This window comes from Synchiropus splendidus, chromosome 18 (assembly GCF_027744825.2).
Source record: "Synchiropus splendidus isolate RoL2022-P1 chromosome 18, RoL_Sspl_1.0, whole genome shotgun sequence".
NCBI lineage: Eukaryota > Metazoa > Chordata > Actinopteri > Syngnathiformes > Callionymidae > Synchiropus > Synchiropus splendidus.
Window position 1 is genome coordinate 11,233,269 of NC_071351.1, and position 24,267 is coordinate 11,257,535.

The 24,267-nt window shown below is 44.2% G+C and overlaps 1 protein-coding gene across 4 annotated transcripts; it reads left to right on the plus strand.

Annotated features, from left to right (window-relative positions):
- Window positions 1–6,647: 6,647 nt before the first annotated feature.
- sema3ga (sema domain, immunoglobulin domain (Ig), short basic domain, secreted, (semaphorin) 3Ga) lies at window positions 6,648–23,971 on the plus strand. 4 transcript variants are annotated; one of them, XM_053848320.1, is made up of 18 exons: window positions 6,658–7,291; window positions 9,300–9,436; window positions 15,135–15,295; window positions 15,541–15,618; window positions 15,712–15,831; window positions 16,047–16,140; window positions 16,952–17,071; window positions 17,191–17,336; window positions 17,425–17,539; window positions 17,612–17,681; window positions 19,804–19,948; window positions 20,010–20,232; window positions 20,301–20,389; window positions 20,452–20,493; window positions 20,564–20,721; window positions 20,783–20,850; window positions 20,924–21,051; window positions 22,039–23,971. In XM_053848320.1, the coding sequence occupies exons 2-18, from the start codon at window positions 9,325–9,327 to the stop codon at window positions 22,414–22,416; spliced, it is 2,247 nt and encodes a 748-aa protein (XP_053704295.1). In that variant the 5' UTR covers window positions 6,658–7,291; window positions 9,300–9,324; the 3' UTR covers window positions 22,417–23,971. The 4 variants fall into 4 exon arrangements, with proteins under 4 accessions (XP_053704293.1, XP_053704294.1, XP_053704295.1 ...); XM_053848321.1 differs by having other exon boundaries at window positions 6,663–7,291; window positions 15,556–15,618; XM_053848318.1 differs by having other exon boundaries at window positions 6,648–7,291; window positions 17,425–17,681.
- Window positions 23,972–24,267: the final 296 nt, after the last annotated feature.

Consider the following 24,267-nt stretch of genomic DNA (forward strand, 5'->3'; position numbering starts at 1 on the left):
ACGGTTGCTATGGTTACTACATGAGGTTTTAAGTTAGCACTTTCACAAAGTTTTATTTCATAATGTGAAACATTTCTGACTTGTATTATGGAATTATCATTCAGTTTTATGAAATATTAAATATAAGATGAGAAATACAGTTATATTTCATGACTTTAGCACAGATCTGTGACTGGGCACCAAGCTGTAAATACAAAAGGTGTAATAATTCTATAAGGTTTTTTCAGTTTATTTTACATTTGGTTTATAAGGTGCCATGAAATGTTATTGCTCATGCTGTGTATGGCGCAAACAGGAAGCCTGAACGTGGCGTAGCTGTGAATAACGACACAACCAGGAGGTGGCAGCGGAGTTCAGCTTGTGAATATGGTGATAAATCTCTGCTATAAAATACGAATCCAGCAGCTTGCTCTTCAATAGACACAATCAGTCTGCTCACCTTTATTGTGCGACCGGTCAGTTATCACGATAGAGACGGACTTTTCTGCGCGTCTCTCATGACAACTGCTGCTCACGTTTTCAACGAAGGCCTGCAAATAGCTGCGGGCGCTACATTTTTTGGACAGGCCCTGACAAAGGAACGGCAGCGGTGTTGCAACGGTACACTTAAACCCTTGAATCCACTTTTAATGCACAGCTATAAATATTCCACCGGCAAAAAAGCCGTCCTGCCGCAGCAGCCGGGGTATGTGGTCTCGGATGGGCCCATACTATTAATACTGATGATGGAATTACATTATACCCCCTGAAATGATCCCATGTGGAGCGCAGGGGCTGCCTTCTGTTTGAGGCGCCCCTCCCCAACCCGCCAACATGTTTTCATGGCCATGAATTAATGATGGGCTTTAGTCCCTGCAATATTGATCGTGACAAAACAAGTACAGGTTGTTAGCGCGACAGGAGCTTGGGCGGCCCGGCTTTGATGGCTTGTCTTAAAGCCTTGGTTAAGTGTGAAGTTGCGTCGGACTCAAAGGCTTGGCAGTGTAAACTCCGCTCCCTGCGCTTGAGCCTCTGTTGCTACTGTACACTAATCATCCTGTCACGCCGCTTTCATGTGCTCAACTCCCAGCGAAACTTCACGTCAGCTTCTTCGGGGCGAATGTTAAGGTTCATGAAAAGGCCCTGGAGGGGGCGAGGTGGGAGATGGAATACCAACTACCTGTGTGTGCCTCCCCACCTGCCTCCATGCTTGAAAGCTCTCTCATGCATGTTTTCACCTGGGCCTCGCCTCGCCTCGCCTCTGCTCCCTTGCTTATCAAGATACACAGCAGGATTCGAACCCTGAGGTTGGGGGCTGTTGCAGCGACGGGAATGGATGGGTGCAGCGATAAAGCGGCGCTGCTTGTCACATACACACAGCAGATGGATGACTCTTATCCGGGAGATCACAGAGTGCACACTTGCGCCCAGACCCGGTGACACAGAGCCATGATCACACCAGACAGATGAATAGGCCTCCTCCTCCAATCGCACTGCGCCACACCTACGCACACAGAACCTTTCCACCAGCGGCCTGCGAGCACAGCCTTACCTTCGTGCCGTCCACATTGACATTCACCTGGAGTCCTGCAGCCCAGGGCAGATAAGAGAAATCATTTTCATTTTAATTGGAACAAGCGCAGCAGGTGTGCGTGTGTTTGTGAACTCGCACACGCTGCATACATGTATGTCAAATGTGTCGAGCCACATGGACGCGCTTCTCGCTTTTTCCTTGGCATTTTAGTTTGCCAATCCTCCGCACACAGGCCGCAGATGACTGATGCAGCAGCTCCTGTTCATGATGAATATACTGTGTATATATATATATATATATAGGATAGGATGATAACAACAACAACAAACATGCAGGAATCCCTGAACAAAAGCAAACTAAAGCATCTGTTTCTGCTTTTGTTCAAGGAGGTTTTTCGCTACACAATGGCCAGGGTTTCCACTACTCTGAATGTGTTTGAAATTCTTAGAAAATTGAAATTCTGATACAAATATTTTCAAGACATTAAAAGAGCTTCAGTTTTAATATGGTGATATAAAAACTTGAATATAGCCACCATCGTGATTTATTGTCAAACTGATGCAAAAACAATATTTTTAAAAATAAACAATGTATGGGTCCATCATTTGATTCAGTAATATATATATATATATATATATATATATATATATATATATATATATATATATATATATATATATATATATATATATATATATATATATTATTTTATTTATTTTTTTTTTTTTTAAGCTAATGTTTAAAGTTTAAAGTGTTTTGTATTTGGGCTTTAATTTGGCATTTCTTTGTTTCTTTTTGCCATCTAAATAACTCTGAAACGGACAAATGTATGAAAAGAAGTAATTGTTCTGTTGTTCTGTAGGTTCTCGTTTGGATTTGCATTGGAACATAATATTGGAAATATCTCCACATTGATTTTAAATGAGACAAATACTCGCTCTGATTGAAATAGACAGATTTTATATAAATATATATTTGAATGACTGTAATAACTCAGCTTTCTTGTGGCTGTGGTTCTACCTTTTGGACGTTTTTTCATTAACTAATTCTCAGCGAAGCGGCCTCTTCTTTGTGTGTATAATATAATGAGGGAGCCGCTCGGTGCCGCTACCGCCATCTGGTGTCCGTTTGAACTCATTGCATGTGTAGGACAATAATTTTAGATGACAAATGAGACCCTTTCCATCAATATAATGCATCAAAACATATTTTTCTTGAATACAAAGTCAAAAGAATTGGGGAAATGATCGATGTTGTGATGAAGGGAGATGAAAAAAGACCTCAAATGAAAAGGAATATTGCCGACTGTTCTCTTTTTTTGGTCTTGGAACCCAGTGTAAATACTGAGCTGCACAATGAAAAGAGATTCTCTAGGTAGTAAAACTACAAATGTCATGGCTGGATATTTTATTCAAGAGCCTCACGGGAGTTCTCAAACTGCTTCAGCATTCCAGGTTTTCCTCCAGAAATCATTACCCAATGAAACTTGTATCATTATTGACTGGCAGAAGACGCTGCAGACACCAGCAGAGACATAAATCAAACAGTAACGGACTGTGCTTTAGAGGGAAAACAGAAGCAGACATTTCTGGGTGTGAAATGAAACTGGAGAATTTAACAACAGTGTTTGCTTTCTGGGTGGATATAATGAGGACAGTGATTTTTTTCTGGCTGACAAACATGTAATAACCCACACTTTCATCCTCATTATTCTTTTGTTTGAAAGGTGTGAGTGTTGACTTTGTGATCAGTTGAAAGTCAAACATCATAAATAACTGACACTTTCATTTGTTTCAGTTGAATTTTAACCAGCTCAGCCTCTTATCAAAAAAGAAAAACTGACAGTTGAGAACAGCAACAATAGCTTATATCATGAACCTGTTCACAGTATATATTTTTTCACTAGTTGAAGCTCAACTGGCTGGAACTTCTTATTAAAATAGAGGAAGTGTCGCCAGATCTCACTTGACTGACACGTTTTTGCTGACAGATTGACTTTCACTGTCCATTCGCTCCGCAGCTTCACATCCGTCCTTTCATTTACAGTAGCGCACCCATTATTACTCAATGTGAGCTCCTTCTCTGACAGCTGTTGAATCTACCCGCTGCATTTAATGGTCGGGGAGGACGCCAGTTTTGTCTTGAAGGCAGATGGCGGCTGGCTGACACGTGGCATCTTCAGGCACAGCCTCGTTTCATGGAAACTGCGGGGAGATGGTACAGATTCCCTTAAAGAACCTGCAATCAACTTATTTTTAATGCCGCTGTAGGCTGCAGCTGGAGTCCACGCCTCGTGGTCACCGCGCTTTGATAACCAGCAGCGTGTGAAGTGGCGGCACCTGCTCTTTTCTGTTTTATTTGGATGTTTACATTTTTATTGAGATAACAATTATATTGAATCTGCCAGCGTCGCTGACAGACTTTCTCTGTTGGGGCATGTCTGAATGTGCAGCAGCAGAGTGCAACAATCCGCGTACCGTTCCTTCTTCCATTTTTTTTGTTTCAAACAAACTAAGATTTGTTTTTCCGTTTTTGTTTCAAAACTAAAAACTGAGAAACCACATTTTTTCTGTTTTGCAGACAAGAACAGAAAAAAAAAACGAAAGCATGAAACATTGTTTTGTTTTGTTTCTACGTTTCGGCCATTGCCGCGAAGTAGAAGGCAAGACTGAAAAATGCAACATTATGGCGGCCACACTTCATCTATACTATGATACTATGATAAACAATCTTTTTAAAATGGGAAAACTCCCTCTAAGCAGAATGTACGTCTCTGTGATCGACTGAACTGAACCACTCCCGCAACTCCAGTTCCGATGAGTAGCTAACCGACTCCACAGGAAATCACAGAACGCTGCTGGAGTACCTGGATTGTGTTTGCTTTTTTCGTTCTTTGTTTTTTTCAACTTGTAAATATAACGTATTTTTCCGTTAAAAGTATATTTTTATTTTATTTTGAAAAAAAAAAATCAATGAAACGTACACAGATTGTAAACCTCTTAAAAAAAGAATTTAAAAAATGTTAACATAAATAAATGGCTGTAGCTAAGTATAACGCAACGTGTAAGCAGTTATTCCTGATTAAACTTAATCTGCTCCTGCTCAAAATCCAAGGTCAAGTTTCTCAAGGTCATTTTCTGTGTGTTATTTGTCACGGCCGCAGCCTTGTCCTGACACGCTTCAATTCATCAATACAGGTGAGATAAGCACTAATGGCTGGTGTCTCCCCTGCAGCCAGGCAAAAGACTCTCTCTGCAATTGTCATGATTGATAAGCCCCTGAATTCATCTGGGTCGCCTCCAGGGGAGAAACGTCTGCCTCACCTTTCACAGCTCCTGCTCGTCTGACTGACAGAGGCAGTTTGGCGAACCCGGCTGTCAGTCACGGTGATACAAAATCAATCATCTGAGCCTCCTCAGGTCTCAGGATTTCCCTGTTTTCACCAACACAGAGCCAAAACAGGCTAATGGAGGGGTGTTTTCTGCAAGCTGAGGCATAGGTGGGTCCACAGGGGTCACACAAGGCTTCCCTGATGGATGGCTGAGGCGAGGAGGACCTGGGGAAGTGCTCAGTGTCCCGGTGTCCAGTGCCAGAGTTGAGCGAACACGGAAACTTGAACTCATGACTCATTTCCTCAGCTGGAAACAGTGGGACGTCCCCTGTGGGTCGGGAAACAAAGACTCCCTCCCGGAACTGTCTTGACTCTTCTGTTTTCAGATCTAGCTTCACGCTGAGAGAAGGTCTCTGCTCACGTTCCTCCGCGCCGCTCAGGGAATGATGCAACTCTGAGGATGGAGCCGTCCTAAAATGTCCTCTTTAATCCTTCACACCCTGGCACCGTATTGTTCCTGTGTTTGCTTGATTTTTACAGTCTTGTGGGGTCACCACATCGCCCTCTCTGCCTTTATGTTTCCGCTGCAGCCAGAGCTTCATTATGAGAGTCTCTTTACACACAGCTTCCATTAGAAACCCCTGTTAACAGAACTCTTTACATTCAGCCCCCTACCCCCGGCCCCACCCTCCCGCGACTTTTGTCACCGTTGTCATAAGCGCCAGGGCCAGTCACACAGGAATCTTTGGAATCTTTTTCGGCTGACTTGGCTTTCAAGCTGGCCTGAAAAGTGATGGTAACATTGTCCTAACTAAGACCCGGCTTCTCCTTAATGGTGGCCCTGTGGGTTCATTGAGATTTTCTGGGCGCTTTAAGAGCATTTCTAGTCAGCCATAATTAAAGCAAATAATCCATTTGTTGAGCTTCTTTTAAGTGACATCAGTAGGAGCCTCTGAGCAGCCCCCAGGTCACTTGTTTTGCACCTGGGTCAACAACAAACGTTTATGAATCTGCCACTACGTCTAGCTGTTACTTCTGTTCATCTTTGGTTGTGCGAACTGAGACGGTCTCTTGCAACCAAAGCGTCATTTGTACCAAAATTCCAGTAAAATGAGACATTAGGTGACAGGAATTGCACTTGCCAAGTCAATAACAATCTGCCGTGTCCTTGTCTTAGCAAACTGACACAAAAACAAACTTTAAATTTTCAGAGAATGTTGCTCATGGGCCAAGGAACATCCGTTCACTTCCAATGACTAAAATTTGGTGGTGTTTCGATTCACCATCCAGATCCACCTTTTGAAAACATTGTCACTCCCTGAGAGATGCAGCTCTTCTTCTTCTTCATTGACTGTGTGTGCTGATCGAGCAAGTTCTGGAGCACCACTGCCCCCTGGTGTCATTTGAATCTTGTCATTCACATCATTATTTCTAAAAATACCAACAGAAAAAAAATCTGGTGATGTGAATTGGTTTTTAATGTTTTAGTAACACCACCTATTTAAAAAAAAAACATGGTTATGATTAAAAAGGTATTTAACTTATGCTGTCTAAAGTTTGAAATGCTTGAAATGTATTTGTGTTTTCACAAATAATGTGCGTCCAGGTCCTTGAAGGTTGCAGTGGAGAACCAAACAGTGATGGAGGGATTCTCCACCTCAGGGTGCGGACTCACACTCCAGTTGTCTCCGACGAAGAAGAACTGGAGGTCGAGCGTGACTGAAATAAATATGAGCTCCTAAAAACAGCTAAACCAGAGCGAGCTCCGGAATAGTTTATAAGAGACGGGATGCGGAGTAATTTGGGCCAGATGGCACCAAAGAATTCAATTTTAAGGAGTCACACAATGAGTGAGAATTTCTTTTGTTTTCAGGATTGTGGTGCATTCACGGGAAGTCAGTTTTAACAGCTTTCAGTAAAATAAACGCAAGTGCGTAACCTAAAAGAATGCCCGAGTAAAATTAATAATATACCTAAAACGACAGACTTGATCGTCAGTATTAGTGGGGTTTTTTTTGGCAGCCTGGGGTTTCAGTTGCAGCGTTGACAGGGTTAATCGTCCCCATATGGTGCAGCAGGAGGTTCGGTCCACGGCTGCTGTGGGCCGAGCAGAAGGAGAGGACGGCGGGGAGGACTCTCACCTGTTCCTGCTCCCTTCACTCAGTCACACACACACAGACTCCCGCGGACTCACACATCTGCTGATGGAGGCGCTTATTCACGCCTAAACTTTTCAGCAAAAAGGAGGCGTTCACGGACCAGCGGGGAGAACTGATCGACTTTTTGTTCTGGAGTGGATTTATCCAACAGTCGGGAGCAGCGCGGAGGGAGATTTCACCACAGTCCGACTGAGGGGCTTGGAACACGGGGGAATGCCGCGCTAACATCCGGCCAGTTCCTGTATCTCACAGCCCGAACCGGTGCCGGGAAAAGTCCCCAAATCCAAGGTAGGGAACTTGACCCGGGCGGGGGTTAACTTTTAACTGGTGTTGGGTTCCTCTGCGGTGTCGCCCGGAGGGTTTAATGGCTGAAGGACGCAGTTCTGGGCTGTGGAGTTGACAGGTACAGTACACACCACACTCCCTCCGCCACAGAAATTAGTTCATATTGTGGAGACAAACCAATAAAATAGGAGTGATTATACCTCATAAATACCGTTCTCTGTTTGACACTGTGTTATTCAAACTGCCCCACTGATTCCATGAAACGTTTGTGTTCACCTGGTTCCACACTTCCAACGTCTCACCTGCGTTTATGTGAAGAAAAGATGTTTATATGACGACACGAGATGCTTCAGTTGAGCCAGTGGGCGTCAGTCGTTCAACTGTGTATTAAAAAGACAGCGATCTTTGAGTTTATTTGGCAACACACCTGCGTTCTCCTCAAACCTAATGTGATTGAAACCGTTATTTGTCTCTAACATACACTTATTTTACCGTTATTGATTGAGTAGTTTTCGTGTTTCTATCGTCATTATTAATAGATGTGTTGCCTTATATTTTTACCGTTTATAACGGCTGATTGTGCTATTCTTGCGTTCTTTTCTCAAAAGCAGTTCGAGTAAATAAACAAAAATGGCGTCTTTTTATTATTGTATTTATTTTGGTAACCGTTGTTTAAACATAATCGTCATATTTGTATTCTAAATTGGTGATTTCATTCTTATTTATGGAGAATCAGGGGATTGGACAGATGCAAGGAATTATAAAGCACAATGTATTTACTCTAAAAAAATATTATTGCTAGCATTAATAAAGTTCAGCCTAGTAAAAGGAATATATAAGGTGTATTAACTGAATTTAACTCAGTCCCAACTAACAAATACAGAGTTAAGAGAGGTAAAAGATGTATATTTTCAGGACTACTGGTTGCTCTGGAACTGTTTGGGGCAACAATATTTAGTTTGTTTAAATCTCCAATATTTAGTTTGTTTCAATCTTCAGTATTTAGTTTGTTTAAATCCAATCTTTGCTAAGAGCCATTCGGTTCTGCCAACTTAGGTCCTCATAGAGAAATATTTCAGAAGAATGTTATTTTTGTGAATACATAATTTCACAAAAATGTGGTGCTGTACACAAAGCATTTATGTCAATCCTGCTTTTATTCTCGAGGACATTCATTGTTCCTGTTGATCAGGGCCCAGGCTTGCTTTTCTTTTTTTCTAATTTCCAAATGTTGAACATTCTAGCAGTGTGATCTTTCCTGGGCACTTCAGGTGGCTTGAATTTGGTTGTAAGGCAAGTGCTTTTTTTTCCCCCTAAAAGCTCTGGCTCCAGCAGCACATGTAGCAGGCTCCTCTGGGGGCCCCGTCTTGAGAGGCAGCGGCGCCTGTGGGACAGCTTATAGCCCGCACCAAGCACACCTTCAGGGAACTATTTAATGGATGTTAGGGACTCAGCTTTTAGTATTCATAATTCATATGGGATCCTCTCCAGCAAAGTGCAGATGCATAATGAATGCCTGAGTTAAAGTCGAACAGTTAGGCTTCATTTCAACACCTTCAGACTGTCAGGGATGGTTCCAGGGACGACGGGCCGCTTCTTTGAACTGTCATGTACTTCACTCGTCAAACTTCTGCGCGGACGTGCTCCGCTGAATGACAATCGGCGATGGGCATCAGTGGGATTCTCTCCTCTGTGAAAAGCACTTGGTTAAATTCCAGCTTTCTCATGTACAGTAGGCCATTTTCCACCCCAGTCTGTCTGCAGATAGGATTATACAGTCTCCACACATGCCTCGCTACTTTTAAATAAATAATAGACCTGTCAAATTTTCCAGTGCAGGTGGAGATTTCGGGTGCTAACTATACCTTTCTCCTTGGAAGCGTGCGGGGCAAACTTGTGATCTAAGGAACGAGAGAATCGAGGAAGACGTCTCCTTCATGTCCAGCCTTCTGTTCCCGTCTTGCCATTTCTCATGGGGCGCTCTTTAATAATAGTTTTTTTTTTTGTACAGATTTAGATCTCTGTGGGCTACCTGCATGACTGTTGCCATGACAACACCTGGAGTCCACCTCTTGCTTTTGGCCTTGTGTGTTTACCAAGGCTCAGGCCTGCTGCAGTCTGCGCCGAGGGTCCGCCTCTCATTCAAAGGTGAGCTCAGTCATACTGAAAACTTTATAGAGAGCTTGTATTGTGTACGTTCTCCCAAGCCGCTTCCCCTCTGTACGTATGCGAAGAGGTTGTTTCCTGTCTCATGTCAAACACTGGAAACAAAAGGTGGATATTACGTGTGGTTTGGTTCCGGTTGTGCCCCTTCCAGAAACTTTGACTCCACACCCAAAAACTCACACGCACAGCATCCTGACCTGTCATTTGGTCTTTGTTTTGGATACCTGACAAGATGACACAAGTAGGAAACAGCTGAAATATGATCCGGGGCTGGAAATGATATTTTAGCGCCGTAACTCTTGCCCTCAGGTGTTCATCCAAGATGGGGTAGGATTTGTGGTTGAAATTCTTTCGTTGACATTTGGGTTTTTCCCACGAAGCCCGCTCCTCTCCTCATTAACGCAGATTCATGTTACAAGCATCTGCCAGCCACTCTTTGATGGGGACAATGCTGAGGGTGATAACTGTTATTTCTGCGGCTCTGCCATGACTTCACACATGTCACACGCAAGTATTCAATGTGGGGATCATTCTTGAGCGCTTTCATGTGGGTGTGAGTCAAGACAAGAGCGTTGTAAACTGCACTGAGTCAAGTTTTTGCTGCTATTGAATACGAATTGCTCCCTGTAATGTGTTGTGTGTCGGTTCATCCCATTGTCACTGGTTCCTGCATGACTTATCTGGGTGCTGTCCAGTGTGTCCCCTGCATCTCGCCCTGACTATTCATTGTATTTTCAAGTAGAAGTGTCAAAAAATGCGACAGTGAGTCTTCGACAATCATCTGCATCATGACAACCTGACGCTCATTGTGTAGTTCCCCTTTTTTGGCTGCCAAACCGCAGCTCTTGTAAGGTAGGTAGCTGCTGTGGAAAGGAGACACTGTAATATGTTTGCTACATGGGTAAGATTGTAACAACATCTGATCTGAGGTGGAGAGGAATGTGCTTGTACATTTCTGGTCCGTGATCCTGTCAGTGAAGTTTGATGTTGGATACAAACCTTTTTAATAGGGGACACAAATGCGGATTATGATGATACAACAACTGCGCAAAAAACTCAAGGATCTGGGGGCCAAATCTGGTCCTGAGGAACATTTTACATGAGCTTTAAATGCGCGTAATGCTCCATCTTGATCTTATCTGGTGCTGACCCACGGAGAGGCTTTATGCTGAAATGATGTTGAAGAAGAGTGGAATTGGACTGTGTCCACGCCTGACTGAGCCCGGCAACCCTGCACTCAAAAACACTTCAACAGTAGTAAAAACCAAAGTGGAATGAAACAAGCCCAGAGTGGTCAAATCAATTCACATCAACAATAATATATTTTCTTCAAATTCTCATGGTAAACATTTGCATTGAAGCTTGTTTATGAATGGTTTATTCCTGGAGAAAAGCAAGTGTGTGCGCGATGTTGGCTAACTCAGGACACAGGTTTGACTCTCAGTGATGGCTGTGAGTTTCCTGCGATGTTGAATGAGTTGCTCATCCATGCCTAAAGTGGGATTAACAAATGCTCACGAACAGCATTCCAGGCTGAAACCAACCATCTGAACCGAATTAAAACAAGGCCAATATCAAGATCAATAACTTGCATTTGGATGGTTCTATTTTGGTTCCAGAGGAGACTGAAACCAGCTGTTCACGGCCGCTGTGTTTGGCGTCGCTTCGCTTGCGTTTTCATTTGACCTTTCTCACTAATTCCCTCTTGGTAAACAGCTTATACATACCGACATGTTTTTGGCGCACAAACTCATAATCTGACTAATTGCAGGAGTTGGAGGTTAATCTTGTTGCTGGCTGTGGCAGATGATTTTGGGTATTGGTGTTTTAAGGTAATAAAAATGCCCTTTGTTCAACTGCTGAACAAAAAAAGTGGGTTGTCTCCATTTCTTTATGCCACTCGAAGGATTTATTGTTCATTGTTTATGACAGCGAGCCTCTTTGTTCCTCGAGGCGCCTGTGGAGGAGGATTTTTTTTTTTTTTTTGTGGTGGCCGGAGCTCATGTGACTCCTCTGAGCAAATGGACCGGCAGAATAGAGGCGTCGTTTTTTTAAATCAGGTCTGTCACTAGTCAGATATCTATATTTCAAAGAGTGAGTCAGCATTGTTCGAGAGCAAAATGTGCCTTGTAACTGTAGCGTGGCTGCCCTCATCATGTTGTCGGCCTGTGACTGAACTATCGGGGTCATTACAGCCAACTGCAACGTGATATTTCGAGCCCCATTCTTGAATAACTTGTCCTTCCCAGTGTTTCCCCGCCAGTGCCGTCATGGGGTAAGTGTTTGCTGCATGTTTACCGGATGATGGCGGTACATTGTCTGCTATTTTTGGAGAATGGAGACATGTATTGGGGTGTGGCGCTTCTACATTTAGACCCATCAGTGAATCCACTACAGCTCGGCCAGATTCCTGTTATCCGGTGTTTACTTCTCACTCACAGAACCGGACCCAGGCCCGACTCTGTCATGACCGGACGTCCGAGTGAGCTGCTTGTTTTTGTGGCACCTTGGCCGCATCCTGTGAACGTTGACCTCAAAAAGGAAGATGGCAGACACTTTGATGTAAAAAAAGCTGGGGCTTCCTGTTGAATCCCTGTAAGCCGGCTTCTGAGGCTCTCTGAGGAACATTTGTCAGCGCGTAAGCCGGCGGTCTGTGGGATGCCTGACCCGTGTACAACCTGTTGTCACAGATGTCAACCTTCAGTTATGGATACACACTGGCAAATCGTGAGGCTGAGTTGATCTTGTCATGATCATAATTAATATTCCATGGTGTCCGCATTTCACAGCTCTGGTGCCTCAGTCCTCCTCCACACAGTTCACACGGCTTTTTTTCACTACCTGCTCAATGCCCAATTAATCCCGCCGTGTGAACAGTTCCACCCCTCCGACCCCATGCTACGCCCCTGGAGATACTACCAGAACCAGGGTAGGGTCAGTCTGAAAGGTCAAACCCTCCCCACGGGAAATTCTTCTTTTGTCATTTTTGTCTTGCGAAAGACTGGAAAATTAGCGTACGAATGTGATAAGAGCCCCGACAGAAATCCCATGTTGGCATGGTGTGTATGAAAGGTACACATTAGCGTATGACTACTGACTCTAAAAGCGGGTTACGTCATCGCGATCGTGACTTGAAAGTTCGATCACAGCAACCACAGCCAAAATGTCAGTGGAGGTTTTCCAGAGGCATCAAATTTGGGGTGAGGATCTTGGACTCGTGGTTTGAGGTGTCACGCCCCACTCTGGCTCAGGAACACCTGACTTTGGTTTATCATTAAACTGTTGTGGTTTGTTATTATTAAGACAAAAAGTAACCCATTCTATGTTGTAAATCCCCACCAGGAGGACTCCTAAAGCCTTGTGCTTGACATGACAATGTTGCATATCATATAGGAAGTGATTCAGGTCTGTGTAACAAGGAGGCCATAGCTGTATCAGATTGCAGTGACAGCGCTGCCCTTACTTGTTGTAAAATCCTGATATATTTGAACATGAGTGTGGCCGTGGTGACACAGTAGGGGGATTGTTCTCAGGTGCTAAAGCTAATGTGTGTTTATTTTGATGACAGCTTGGAACAAAAGACAGGGTATAATTTGCTTCAAACATGCGGGAGCCCGAATACAATGCTGATTTGGGTTTGCTGTTGAAGAATGCTTACCTCAGGATAAAGATTTTCAGCTTCTAATCTGCCTCATAAAGTCTTGTTTGCTCTCAAAACGGACTGTACAAAAGTGCCCGGTCAGTCTTCGGATGCCTCAGTTGTGTTTGCATAAAGCAGAATCAGAAAACTTTATTAATCCCAAGGGAAATAGTGTTCATAACATGCTCTGTACACAACATATAACAATAAATTAAAAAGAAATAATATTATAAAGTGCAAAAAAGCAATACAAATGAGCTTAGAAAAACTATGTGCTCGAAAATGCAGTTCAAGAACAGAAAAATGTGCCAAAGAATCCTTCATTGTAATTTTGTCATGGATGAATTGTATGTTTTTATTGTCACAGGACGAAAGGACCTCCTATGGCGTCGGTCTTGGGTAATGAGAAAAAGAAAATAAAAATAATAATAAAATAAAATATGAAAAACATCAGCGAATTTGGATTTTTGCACTTGTGTTTCATCCCAGTCTCCCATACAGGTCCCTAGATGAGGTAATACACTTGTATTTATGTGCTTTGTCAAGCACAAGCAGTGCGGTTTTTATACATATTAATGGCTCACATCAAACACTGTATGAGGTATACGTTGCTATAGAGACACATCTGTACCTTAGCGGCTCCACAATGAGGAACAATGCTGGTAAGACCAGGGAAAGCGAACCCACTGTGAGATGGAAATTAAAGTGGAAAAAATGATATTCTGCTTCAGAGTTGCTAGAAAGTCAAGACTATCTGGTAGTTGTAATGTTAAATAATAAAATGGAATTTATGTTTTTGTGAACAAATAAGGAAGAAATATTCTAGAAAGGTTCACATCGCCTCAGTGACCAGTGAATGATGAAACGTTTTGATGAACTTTAACATCAAGATAGTTTAAAAAAAGTGTGTTTTGTTAGAGGCTTTCCTGTATCTGTTGCTAGAGAGGATTTATGTTGCTACGAAAGGGATTGGAAATGAGCTGGGGGACGGGGAGGGTGGGAGTCTGACAGCGTCCTTCAAGCATATGATGAGTCCACGACATAAACAGCTTTTTGTGCAACACAACAGTGTATTGAGTGAAAACTATGGCGAAGTGAGAAAGTTGTTTCAAGGTAAAACTTGATGCGGTTTCTTTTATTCTTGGCAAGCGGACGTATGTGTGTGTGCTTGTGTAGCTGTCCTTGCGGGGCATAATTCTTGGAAACACACCTACTTGTAGTGACAGTCTGCTTTGTGGGGCCAGTTAAAAAACTTCAAAACAGCTAGGTCATCATAACTGGTTTTCAGTTTGGTTCAGAGTGCTGGTTAAGGTTAGCCATTTGTTTCGGATGGTTTGGTTTAGGGTGAGAGGCTGGGAAAGCACTGCGGCAATGAGAGGTCCCCACAAAGATAGAGATACGAACGTGTGTGTGTGTAAGGTCACAGTCGGTCCTCTTTATGTTTTCATAATGCTGTGGAAGAATGGAGTTCAGCGCCGAGCCCATTTGTCATGTGGCGAATGAAAATTGTTCAATCAAAGCTTTCAGCGGAGGCAAAAAGGGAAAAAAAAAATTCTACGCAGCAAGTCTTAACAGGTTCTGCTCTGCTGAACACAATCCTGATCCGAAGAATTAGCTCCCAGTTCCACTGACCATCTTTCCTCGGGGAGTCCAACTCCGTGGGCCACGCTGCGCCTCTGACTCATTTCGACAGTCAGGACGTATGAAATATTCACGTCTTAAAAGCAAATATGATTCTTAAATGCTGCGAGTTGAGTTATATTTAAGCAGTGACACACATTTTCCAGAGTCCAAGTGAAAAAATGCTGCTTAGCGGGAACACAAGTTCATCCAAGCTGCGAGTGAAACATGGTGGAGACGTAGACATTCATTTGGAGCAGGTTAAAAAAGAGATCATTCAGGACTGAGATCAGTGTCTCGCTGTAAACCCAAAACTGAAGGCAGTCCAGAAAGAGAGACACATTAGGGTCTCAGATCATCTCAAAATAATGGCGTCTGCTTTTTCAAAGTTGTAACAATGAGTGTCCACTTCCCTCTCAGAGCTGATGGATACTCGGGCAGCGCGGCCCTTCAGCTTCTCCTTCAACACCAGCGACTACAGAATCCTGCACATGGATCAGGATCAGGGCCGGCTGTATCTGGGGAGCAGGGAGTACCTGGTGGCTCTGGACATGCACAATGTCAACAAGGAGCCTTTGATAGTGAGTATGGTGTTTTTCCACTGTGTTTTAATGGGATTTGATATGGCTCACCTGTCAAACTCACACGGATCGGCCTTCTTTATTCAAAATGAAATCTAGTTTTGCCGTTCAGCAGGATGTTTTCCAGCACAGATTCATCTGGAAGTATCAGAAAAAATTAAATAAAATCTTTAGCAGTTCCTAGTTATATTTTTAAAGTTGCTCTCCGTGTTTGGACTGTGTGTCGTACTTATCCAGCATTCTTGGCTTCCACATTGCAGATCCATTGGCCGGCGTCAGCCAAGCGAAAGGGAGAATGTCAGATGACAGGAAAGGGAAAGCAGGTGGGATCATGCGCTGACGTCCTTCTCTTTCACGTCCCGACAATCCCTTTATTGGTGTTTGAATTCCATCCCTCTGACGTTCCCGCTGTCCAGGGTGAATGTGCCAACTTCGTACGTCTGATCGAGCCGTGGAACCGCACCCACCTTTACACCTGTGGGACCGGGGCATACCAACCCATCTGCACATTCATCAACCGGGGCTGGAGGGCAGAGGTGAGCACAGATCCCACAGTGGGTTTTACTGAACCGAAACATCCCTCTGCTGGTCGTCTGCAAGTCCCTTCCTGTTAAATATTTCAGTAGCCAAAGTAGGACACTGATTTGTTTATGATTTTTTTTTTTTTTTTGCCGCCGCCGCCGCCGCTTTGGTCCCGAGTGGCTGGATTGATATCTATTTTTACTGTCTCTTCTCTAATCTGTCTCTGCAGGATTACCTGTTCAGGCTGGTCCCCGGGTATGTGGACTCAGGGAAAGGAAAGTGTTCCTACGATCCCAAGCAGGAGAGCACTGCTGTTCTTATCAGTAAGATAAGCCTCATGTATCACTTCAGAGTGTGAAAACTCTTCAGTCTTCTTTGCTTCCCTACATAGTCGGTGGAACTTATAGTTTACTTCTCATGTGTCTGTTCGCAAAGTAACTCAAACACAGATCAACAGACTTTAATGAAATCTTCACATAGATAATACGACCAAACTAGTTTAATCTGGGTGACTAGATGCCCACTGTTCGCCAGACACATCCTCATTTTGAGGGTTTTGATCAAAGCGAGGGTCAGTGTAGAGCAGCTGTGATGTTGAGCCACAAAACAATATGGGAGCAGGGGGTGCGATGCATCTGGAGCATAAGGGTAGCAGCATGTTTCAGGCAATATTTACTGCATGAAAAACAGATGTTCAGAATCCAAATATTTTTTTGCTTCTAATTTACCTAAATAAAGGGCTTTGCGAACCGCCATGTTAGCTTTCCACTTTTCAGCAGATTGACCTGCTTTTCATGCCGCTTGAGAGATGGGGTGAAGTTGCTTGGATTGCTAGACCACTGGGGTACGAGCAGTGTGCTAAGTCTCCAACATTGCTTCAGCTTTAAACTTGTTCACGATGCATTGTCAATTCTTTTTCGAGCCTAATGCAAGCCATTTCTGTCATGCTACTGCCACCGACTGTTCAAATGAGCTCATTGCGATCAATAGTATTTCAAAATCTAAAAAAGATATTGAATTATATTTGAAAAGTAGTGTTGTTAATGCAGCTCAGTTACAACTTCTGCTCCCTCTTGGACTTCTTGGTCTGGAAAACGTTCAAGTTTGAGTCCTAATAACTGTTTGTTTTACAAGACGGTAACTTGTACGCCGGGGTGCACATCGACTTCATGAGCACAGACGCCGCCGTGTTCAGGACGATGGGGGGCCGCACGGCCATCAGGACGGAGCAGTACGACTCCAGGTGGCTCAACGGTGAGTTAGTGTGGGCGTGAGCCGCGAGAACTTGCTGATTGCAGGTTTTGCCTGCCTGCCTTTTATTTGACAACCACTTGCCTGAATCCTCCGCCTGCTTATCTGGGTTTATCGTCTAGAGCCGGTGTTTGTTCAGATCCAGCAGATCCCTGACAGTGCAGAAAGGAATGACGACAAGCTCTACTTCTTCTTTCGGGAGAAGAGTTTAGACTCCAGCGGCGGCTCCAGCCCGAGTGTGCTCGCTCGGGTGGGAAGAGTGTGTCTGGTGAGCGCCACGTAAAAAGAGAAATGCGGCTTATCTTGCGTTGTACGTCTGAGATCTTGAAACATGAACTCATTTCCGTCCTGTCCAGAATGATGAAGGAGGACAGAAGTCCCTAGTGAACCGCTGGACGACGTTTCTCAAAGCTCGCCTTATCTGCTCCGTGATAGGAGAAGACGGAGTGGAAACACGGTTCGACGAACTACGTGAGGCACCAGAAATAATCTTATGGATTGTGCGGCACCAGGTCTTTGACTCGTGTGCCGTTTGTCTTGCAGGGGATGTTTTTATCCAGCCGACACAGGATGAGCGAAACCCAACGGTGTACGCACTCTTCACCACAGCAGGGTGAGCATCTTTGAGGAGGACGTGTGCTGTTTTTTTTTTACCTCTGTCGGGAAGAACAGAGGATGTAGCCTTCTTTTTGAGGTCAGCAGCATCAAATTCACCAACAACAAAAACTTGTCAGCGCCCTGTTTCAGCAGGTTTGCCTCATTTCACTTTTATCTGATGGAGAGAGGTGCAGAGAGAGAGAGAGAGAGAGAACATCGCTCGCATTTCAGAGGAATACAAACATCAAGAGCTCACTAAATTGGGCCTGCAGTTGTAGCGCTTTCCTCCGCCGTATAAAAGGCAAGAATGCTGACTCATCAGAGTTATCACCACCGATAACTACTGGTATCTGTGTGGGATCAAAGTAATCACAACAGCTGCCTCACAATCATACCTGCGCTGCACAAACCCAAGACCCGAATCAACTCAAATATTGAACATGGTTCTAAGGTTGAATAAATGGAATACAAAAGGGGTTGAGAGAAGTGTCTGTGTTTGAAGAAGTTGTTCAATAAATAGACTGAAAACATCTCGATCGGAGATGTCTGGAATGTCTGCAAGGGAACTAAATTTACACTCGCTGTGGGAACTGGAACCAATACAACGGAAAATACTCTGCATTCAAGTCTGCTCTGCATCTCCTCAGTCCACTCTCAAGCTTCTCAGTTGTTTAAGTCCTAATAAAGATGAAGGACTAATTATTGAAGGTTTTTAGAATGACTCACATTTTAATATTTGGTACCAGAATGAAGTTAAATCTGGACACATAAGCTCAGACAAGTAAACTCTTGGCTGCAGAATCTTTTGCGTTGCTGTCCTCAAGTTTTTTTTTAACCTTGAATTTCCCATCCAAAGTTCGGACACAATTCATCTCTTATTTGCATCGATACATTATTTGCTTTCTCTCATCAATGAATCAAAGTTAACATCCAACCGGACCACAGTAGTCTTTCAAGTCAAAGCCTCAGCTCTAAGCCTTTCAAGACTCTCCTCTTCTGACCCTTTTCCCATGCTCCCTCTTGCTTTAGCATGTGGAAGGCGCTACAGTAGTCAGCATCTCTCCCTGCCTGACAACAAAGCAAAACGTTGCAAAGCAAGTCTATTAGCACCTATCACATGTGGCTGCGAACTGACTCATACTCGAGTCAAACAAGCTTCTTACATTTTGGCAAATTCAGTTCAAATATGTGATGTGTTATTGTGCCTCAACTGTTATTTCAGTCCAGTCAAGTTAAGGACTTGACTATACAAATCGGGTAACAGTGAAAGGTTTGTTATGAACAAGCTTCGTGATTTCAGCAAAAAATAATTTTTTTTTGAAAAAATGAATAGAAAGCTTTTAATAGAAAGCACCTTATGCACCTTCATCTAAGAACTTATAACTTGCGAATCGGTGTTGTTTTTCAGCGCTTTAGAATCAAAGGAAATGTGATACTATAGATGGCCAATGATGAATAAAATAACATGCTATTTTACAAGCCATCATTATGTATGTTGAATGTGTGGAACACACTGATGATGAAAGGTATTATTTCTATGCTTATAGTCAGTAATTGTGGCGTGACCAGTTCCGCCCGCTGACCAGAGACCACATGGGTGGCCGTAGTAATTTCCTGGGTGGCTGTGGCCCCCTGTAAAGACGCCCCCCGTCTTTGTTTGGCGCTGCTTTCCCTTTGTCGCAGCAGTAGTGAGGGTCCTCCGCTTTGCTGGACACTGGAGATGTTTTCGTGTGACGTGGTGCGGGAAATCTATGCGTGGCTTTCACAAGAGGTTTCCCTCATGGCCTCGCCGAAGTCACAAAGCGGAGCAGAGATGCTATGGCAACAGCAGTGAACCTCTGCTGCACAACTTGGTCAGAAGTAGGGCCTTTTCTGAGGTTTAATATGCTCAAGAGAGGAGGGTTTATGCTGAAATATTCCACCATTTTAATGGAGTCTGAAGTGGAATTAAGGGAAGAGAGGTCATTTTGACATTGTAACTCCTCAGAGTCCATCTTTTACACCTGTGACCTCTTTAGGAAATGTGTTTGCCTCACTGGAACATCCATGTTTTCATTTATTTTTTTTCCAGTTTTGTGCTTGTGTGTTCATTCACCCTGATGAGAAGTGACATTTAGACCTGACATTGTCTCTGACAGCTCTGTGTTCAAGGGCTCTGCTGTCTGCGTGTACTCCATGGCCGACATCCGAAACGTCTTCAACGGGCCCTTCGCCCACAAGCACGGACATAACTATCAATGGACCGAGTACACCGGCAAGATTCCCTACCCTCGGCCTGGGACGGTGCGTGTTACAAACCCTGAATTAGCGGGCGAAACTCACTAATCCTCACCTTCTTCTCCAGTGTCCAGGAGGAACGTTCACTCCGGGGCTGCGCTCCTCCAAGAACTTCTCGGATGAAGCAGTGAATTTCATCCGTGCCCATCCCCTCATGTACCACCCGGTGTATCCCATCCACCGTCGCCCCCTGGTGGTCAGGACGGGAGTTGACTACCGCTTCACCGCTCTGGTGGTGGACCAGGTAGACGCGGTGGACGGGCGGTACGAGGTGCTCTTCCTGGGCACAGGTGAGTGCCAGTCCTCACCTTCAGGATTTTTGCATGGAACACATCACACAAGTCTATTTCCCTCACAGATCGAGGCACCGTTCAGAAAGTGATCGTTTTGCCCAAAGACCCCACCAGCATGGAGGAACTGACCCTGGAGGAGGTGGAAGTGTTCCGGGTAGGTGTCCTCCGAGGTTCTGATGGAGCTTGTGTTGTTGATGCTGAGGTTTTTCTTTACAGAGCAATGCTCCAGTCAAAACCATGAAGATTTCCTCCAAAAGGGTGAGTTGCTTAAATATGAGTCTGTCAAAGCCAAAGATCGTGGGCTGAGTTTGTCTCTTGGTCACCATAGCAACAGCTGTACGTGTCGTCCGACGCCGGGCTGACCCAGGTCTCCCTGCACCGCTGCGGCGTGTATGGCCGAGCCTGCTCCGACTGCTGCCTGGCACGAGACCCCTACTGCGCCTGGGATGGTGAAAGCTGCTCCGCCTTCACTCCCTCCACCAAGAGGTCAGACTCAGGTCGCTGAGCCATCACGTGACGCTTAAGCCTCATTTGTTTGTTGTGGCAGGAGGAGCAGGAGACAGGACGTGAAACATGGCGACCCCTTGAGGCAGTGCAGAGGATTTAACGCCAAAGGTGTCTCTTTTTTTAGTAGCATTGTTGAGTGGGTTTCACTTCCTGCAACTGACACTGTTTTGTCTGTGTGAAGTGGAGAAGCGCCTGAGGGAGACGGTGCAGTTTGGGGTGGAGGGCAGCAGCACCTTTTTGGAGTGTCAGCCTCGGTCTCCTCAGGCCACCGTCAAGTGGCTTTTCCAGAGGGAAGGACGGAGGAAAGTGGTGAGCGACAATTACTGGGAAACAAAGTGTGCTTTTGCTGAAGCGCAGCAGCACAGATAAATATGAGAGGTTTTCTCGCTCTCTGCTTATCGACCCTGGCATGTTTCCTGGCAACCACACCACAATGGTCTTCAGAGCTGAAGCTAAATTCTGAGGAAACTTGGAAATGATGTGAGCTGTCAGTGAGCGAGGAGGAGTTCCAGTGTTGACGTTATTTATTCTGAAACAAGGACATGTTTTTGCACTCAGTGTGTCATTAATATCCATGGCTTACCGTGCATTTCACACCTGGGCCTGGAAAAAATCATAACTGCCCATTCTGAAGGCATCGGACTGATTCCATATGACCTGGCAACACAAGCTAGCTGAATTCTGATTGGAATGTAACCTAGAAAAACATCACCGGCTTATACTATAAAATGAATATGATTATTAAATGCTCATATCAAATGTGCTCATGACTTCTGGTGAGCAGAGGAGGCCCTGATGGTGCATCACGGCTTTATATATTCAGAATAGTGACATAAAAGGGGGGGTGTAACTTGTTTTTTTCACACCTAATATTGACAAACAATCGGTCTTGCAACAAGAGAAACTCTCGTGCCACTAGATGGCAGTGTTTCCGCTTTGAATGTCCCCATAAGAAGCGACAACTATTATGACAGAATAAAAACGTTCAACAGAAGGAAGCGAATTAAACGAAGGAAAGCAAATACTGGCAGTGTTTTGATGTCAAAGACAAAGCCCTTGTTTGATGAGTTTGACAGCCTTGGAAAGGAATTAGTTTATGGTGAAATCAAGTACAGAACTCTTCAGTAAAAGTAATGATAGAATTAAGATTGAAAAAGCTAAACTCAGCTCCCATCCTGGAGGGGGCAGGCTTCCTGCTTCAGAGTATCAGATGTTGACTTGAATGAAGAGCTGGTTGACAGGCCATCATGTTGACGTCCTCTCTCCAACCCCCCCAACTCTCTGTGTCGACCCCAGCTGAACCGAGGCGGAGGCGTCCTGAAGACCAATCACGGCATCCTGCTCAAGTCCCTGAACCAGTCGGACTCGGGACTCTACCACTGCCTCGCCACGGAGAACAACTTCAAACACACCGTGGCTCGCGTGGCTCTGCGCATCCTGGACAGAGACATCGTCTTGGCTCTCACCGGCCAGGACGAGGACGAGGAGCTCAAGTCTCACCAGGTCCGACCTCCTCCGCAGTCGCTGGCCTCCACACCTTTCCCGCCTGAGATCCGGTTAATAAATCAGTACTGCCAGTCGTACTGGGAGCAGCTCAACCCCAAACAACAGCAGCAGCAGCGTAAGCGCACCAGCCGCAGACACACAGAGAGTCAGGACCAGGGCCTGGGCTAGACCTCCAAGGCTCCTGGACTTTACGGTGGACTTCAATGTTTGACTTACATGTGTGTGTGTTCCCTCCATCCACGCGGTCGGTGACGTGCTACATCAGTGGTTTTGCCTGGTTACATTCAGTGCTGTGTAGAGTTCCATCACTCAGGCCACATTCCAAACCTGTTTCTTGCTCACTCTTTTGAAACGTTGAAGCTTTCAGGGGTCTATTTGACTAGTAAACACATGTAAGGGAAGTAACTATCATAAACAATCCTAATGAGAGTTTTACAAGTAAGATGCAGCTGTAGACCAATATCAATATAAACCAGTTATTTTAGTAAACAAAAAAAATAAATCCAACTGTTTCAACTTAAATATACTACAGGACTTTAAAAAAAATACATTATTTATCTCATTATCTTCATTTATCTCTCTAAATATGCTTCTAGTTAACACGTTAAATAGCCATCTGCTCATAAACTGGGTCAAAGGTCAAACTCACTGCTGGAAAAAAAAATGGCTGCAGGGTTAAGTCCAAGCTTATAAATAATTCAACCAACGGGGGTTGATTTGAATAAAAGCATACACGGTGTTATCAAATACATGATGGATAAACACTCGCTTGTGTTGTGTACTTCACCGTTGTTAGTCGTCTGCACTGCAGAGAGGCAATTTCTTTTTCCCCCTGAATCTTCAGCACAGATGAATCATCCAGACTTGATCCTTGTGAAACAGGAGGCGAGTGAGATACTAACATGGGAAACCACGTTTATGGTCCTTCTGAGTATATAAAAGAGAAATGTAATATATTAATTGTGAATATAATATATGAGCGTTTGTGTTGTGTTGTCAGGAGATGTCAGTGTTGCATGCTTGTATCTGTTTTCATTTCCAATCTGGTGGTATATTGCAGCCCGTGAGGTGGAATGTTTTCTATTAAGCTAACGCCGTCGGATGTTGACATCTGATGACCCCTCCTGTAACACAGTTCGTAAGTGTTGACCTTGTTTGACCTTCAGTCTTCTTCCAGTTATGCACTTTTTGTTTTGGTGGTGGTTCTTTGTCGAGGGGAGCGATGGTGGGATGGGATGTTTGCACATTTTTCTAAATGTACCAGTTGTTGGGGGAGAAAATAGCTCATCTGCTGTGTTTACTGATATTTGGAGCATAGTCCAGTTCATCTTTATTTTGAGCGTGTGGAAAAAAAATCCATCCTTTAATAGGTCTATTTATGTGCTAGCAATTTTTTTTTGCATTGCTGTCTGCTGTATGGTCAAGCTAAGCTAGGTGTGTGTGTTTTTCTTTCGTTGATGTGACAAGATCCGCGAAAAGATGAAGCAAAATCTGCTATGAAAACAGTTGAGTGTCCTGCCACTGACAAGGCAGCGAGGAAGTGTTGAAACGTCCAGATTACAGGCCTCTTTGAGCTACTTTATATCTCTCGTTCAAATTTATTTTTAAGTTTCCTCATCTTAGATGAACAAGAACACTGTCGTATATGACTTCTGAATCAGAATTGACGTGCAAAATATGCCTGCTGAATGTTTAAATAGTCAATAAAGATCCATGTTTTTACCGTCGGATTTGTTCATGCTTCGTCCCAGCTAGCCAGGTTGACACACCAAAGAGGCCCTTTAGGATCAAGATGTTTTAGACCTTCATTGAGAGGGAGGCGACTTGAGCGACCGTCCTGCCATGAGGCTGCACTTGACTTTCACAATACAATTCCCATGGTGAAAGCATACAGTAGTTGTTTTTGACTCTGGAGTGCAGATCCATCCATTGCTCTGTATGTTGGTCAAAGTTAAATGAAGAAAAGGAAGTGCTGTGTTTAGATGCAGGAAGTGAGGCCTTCCTCCCACACCTCGCTAA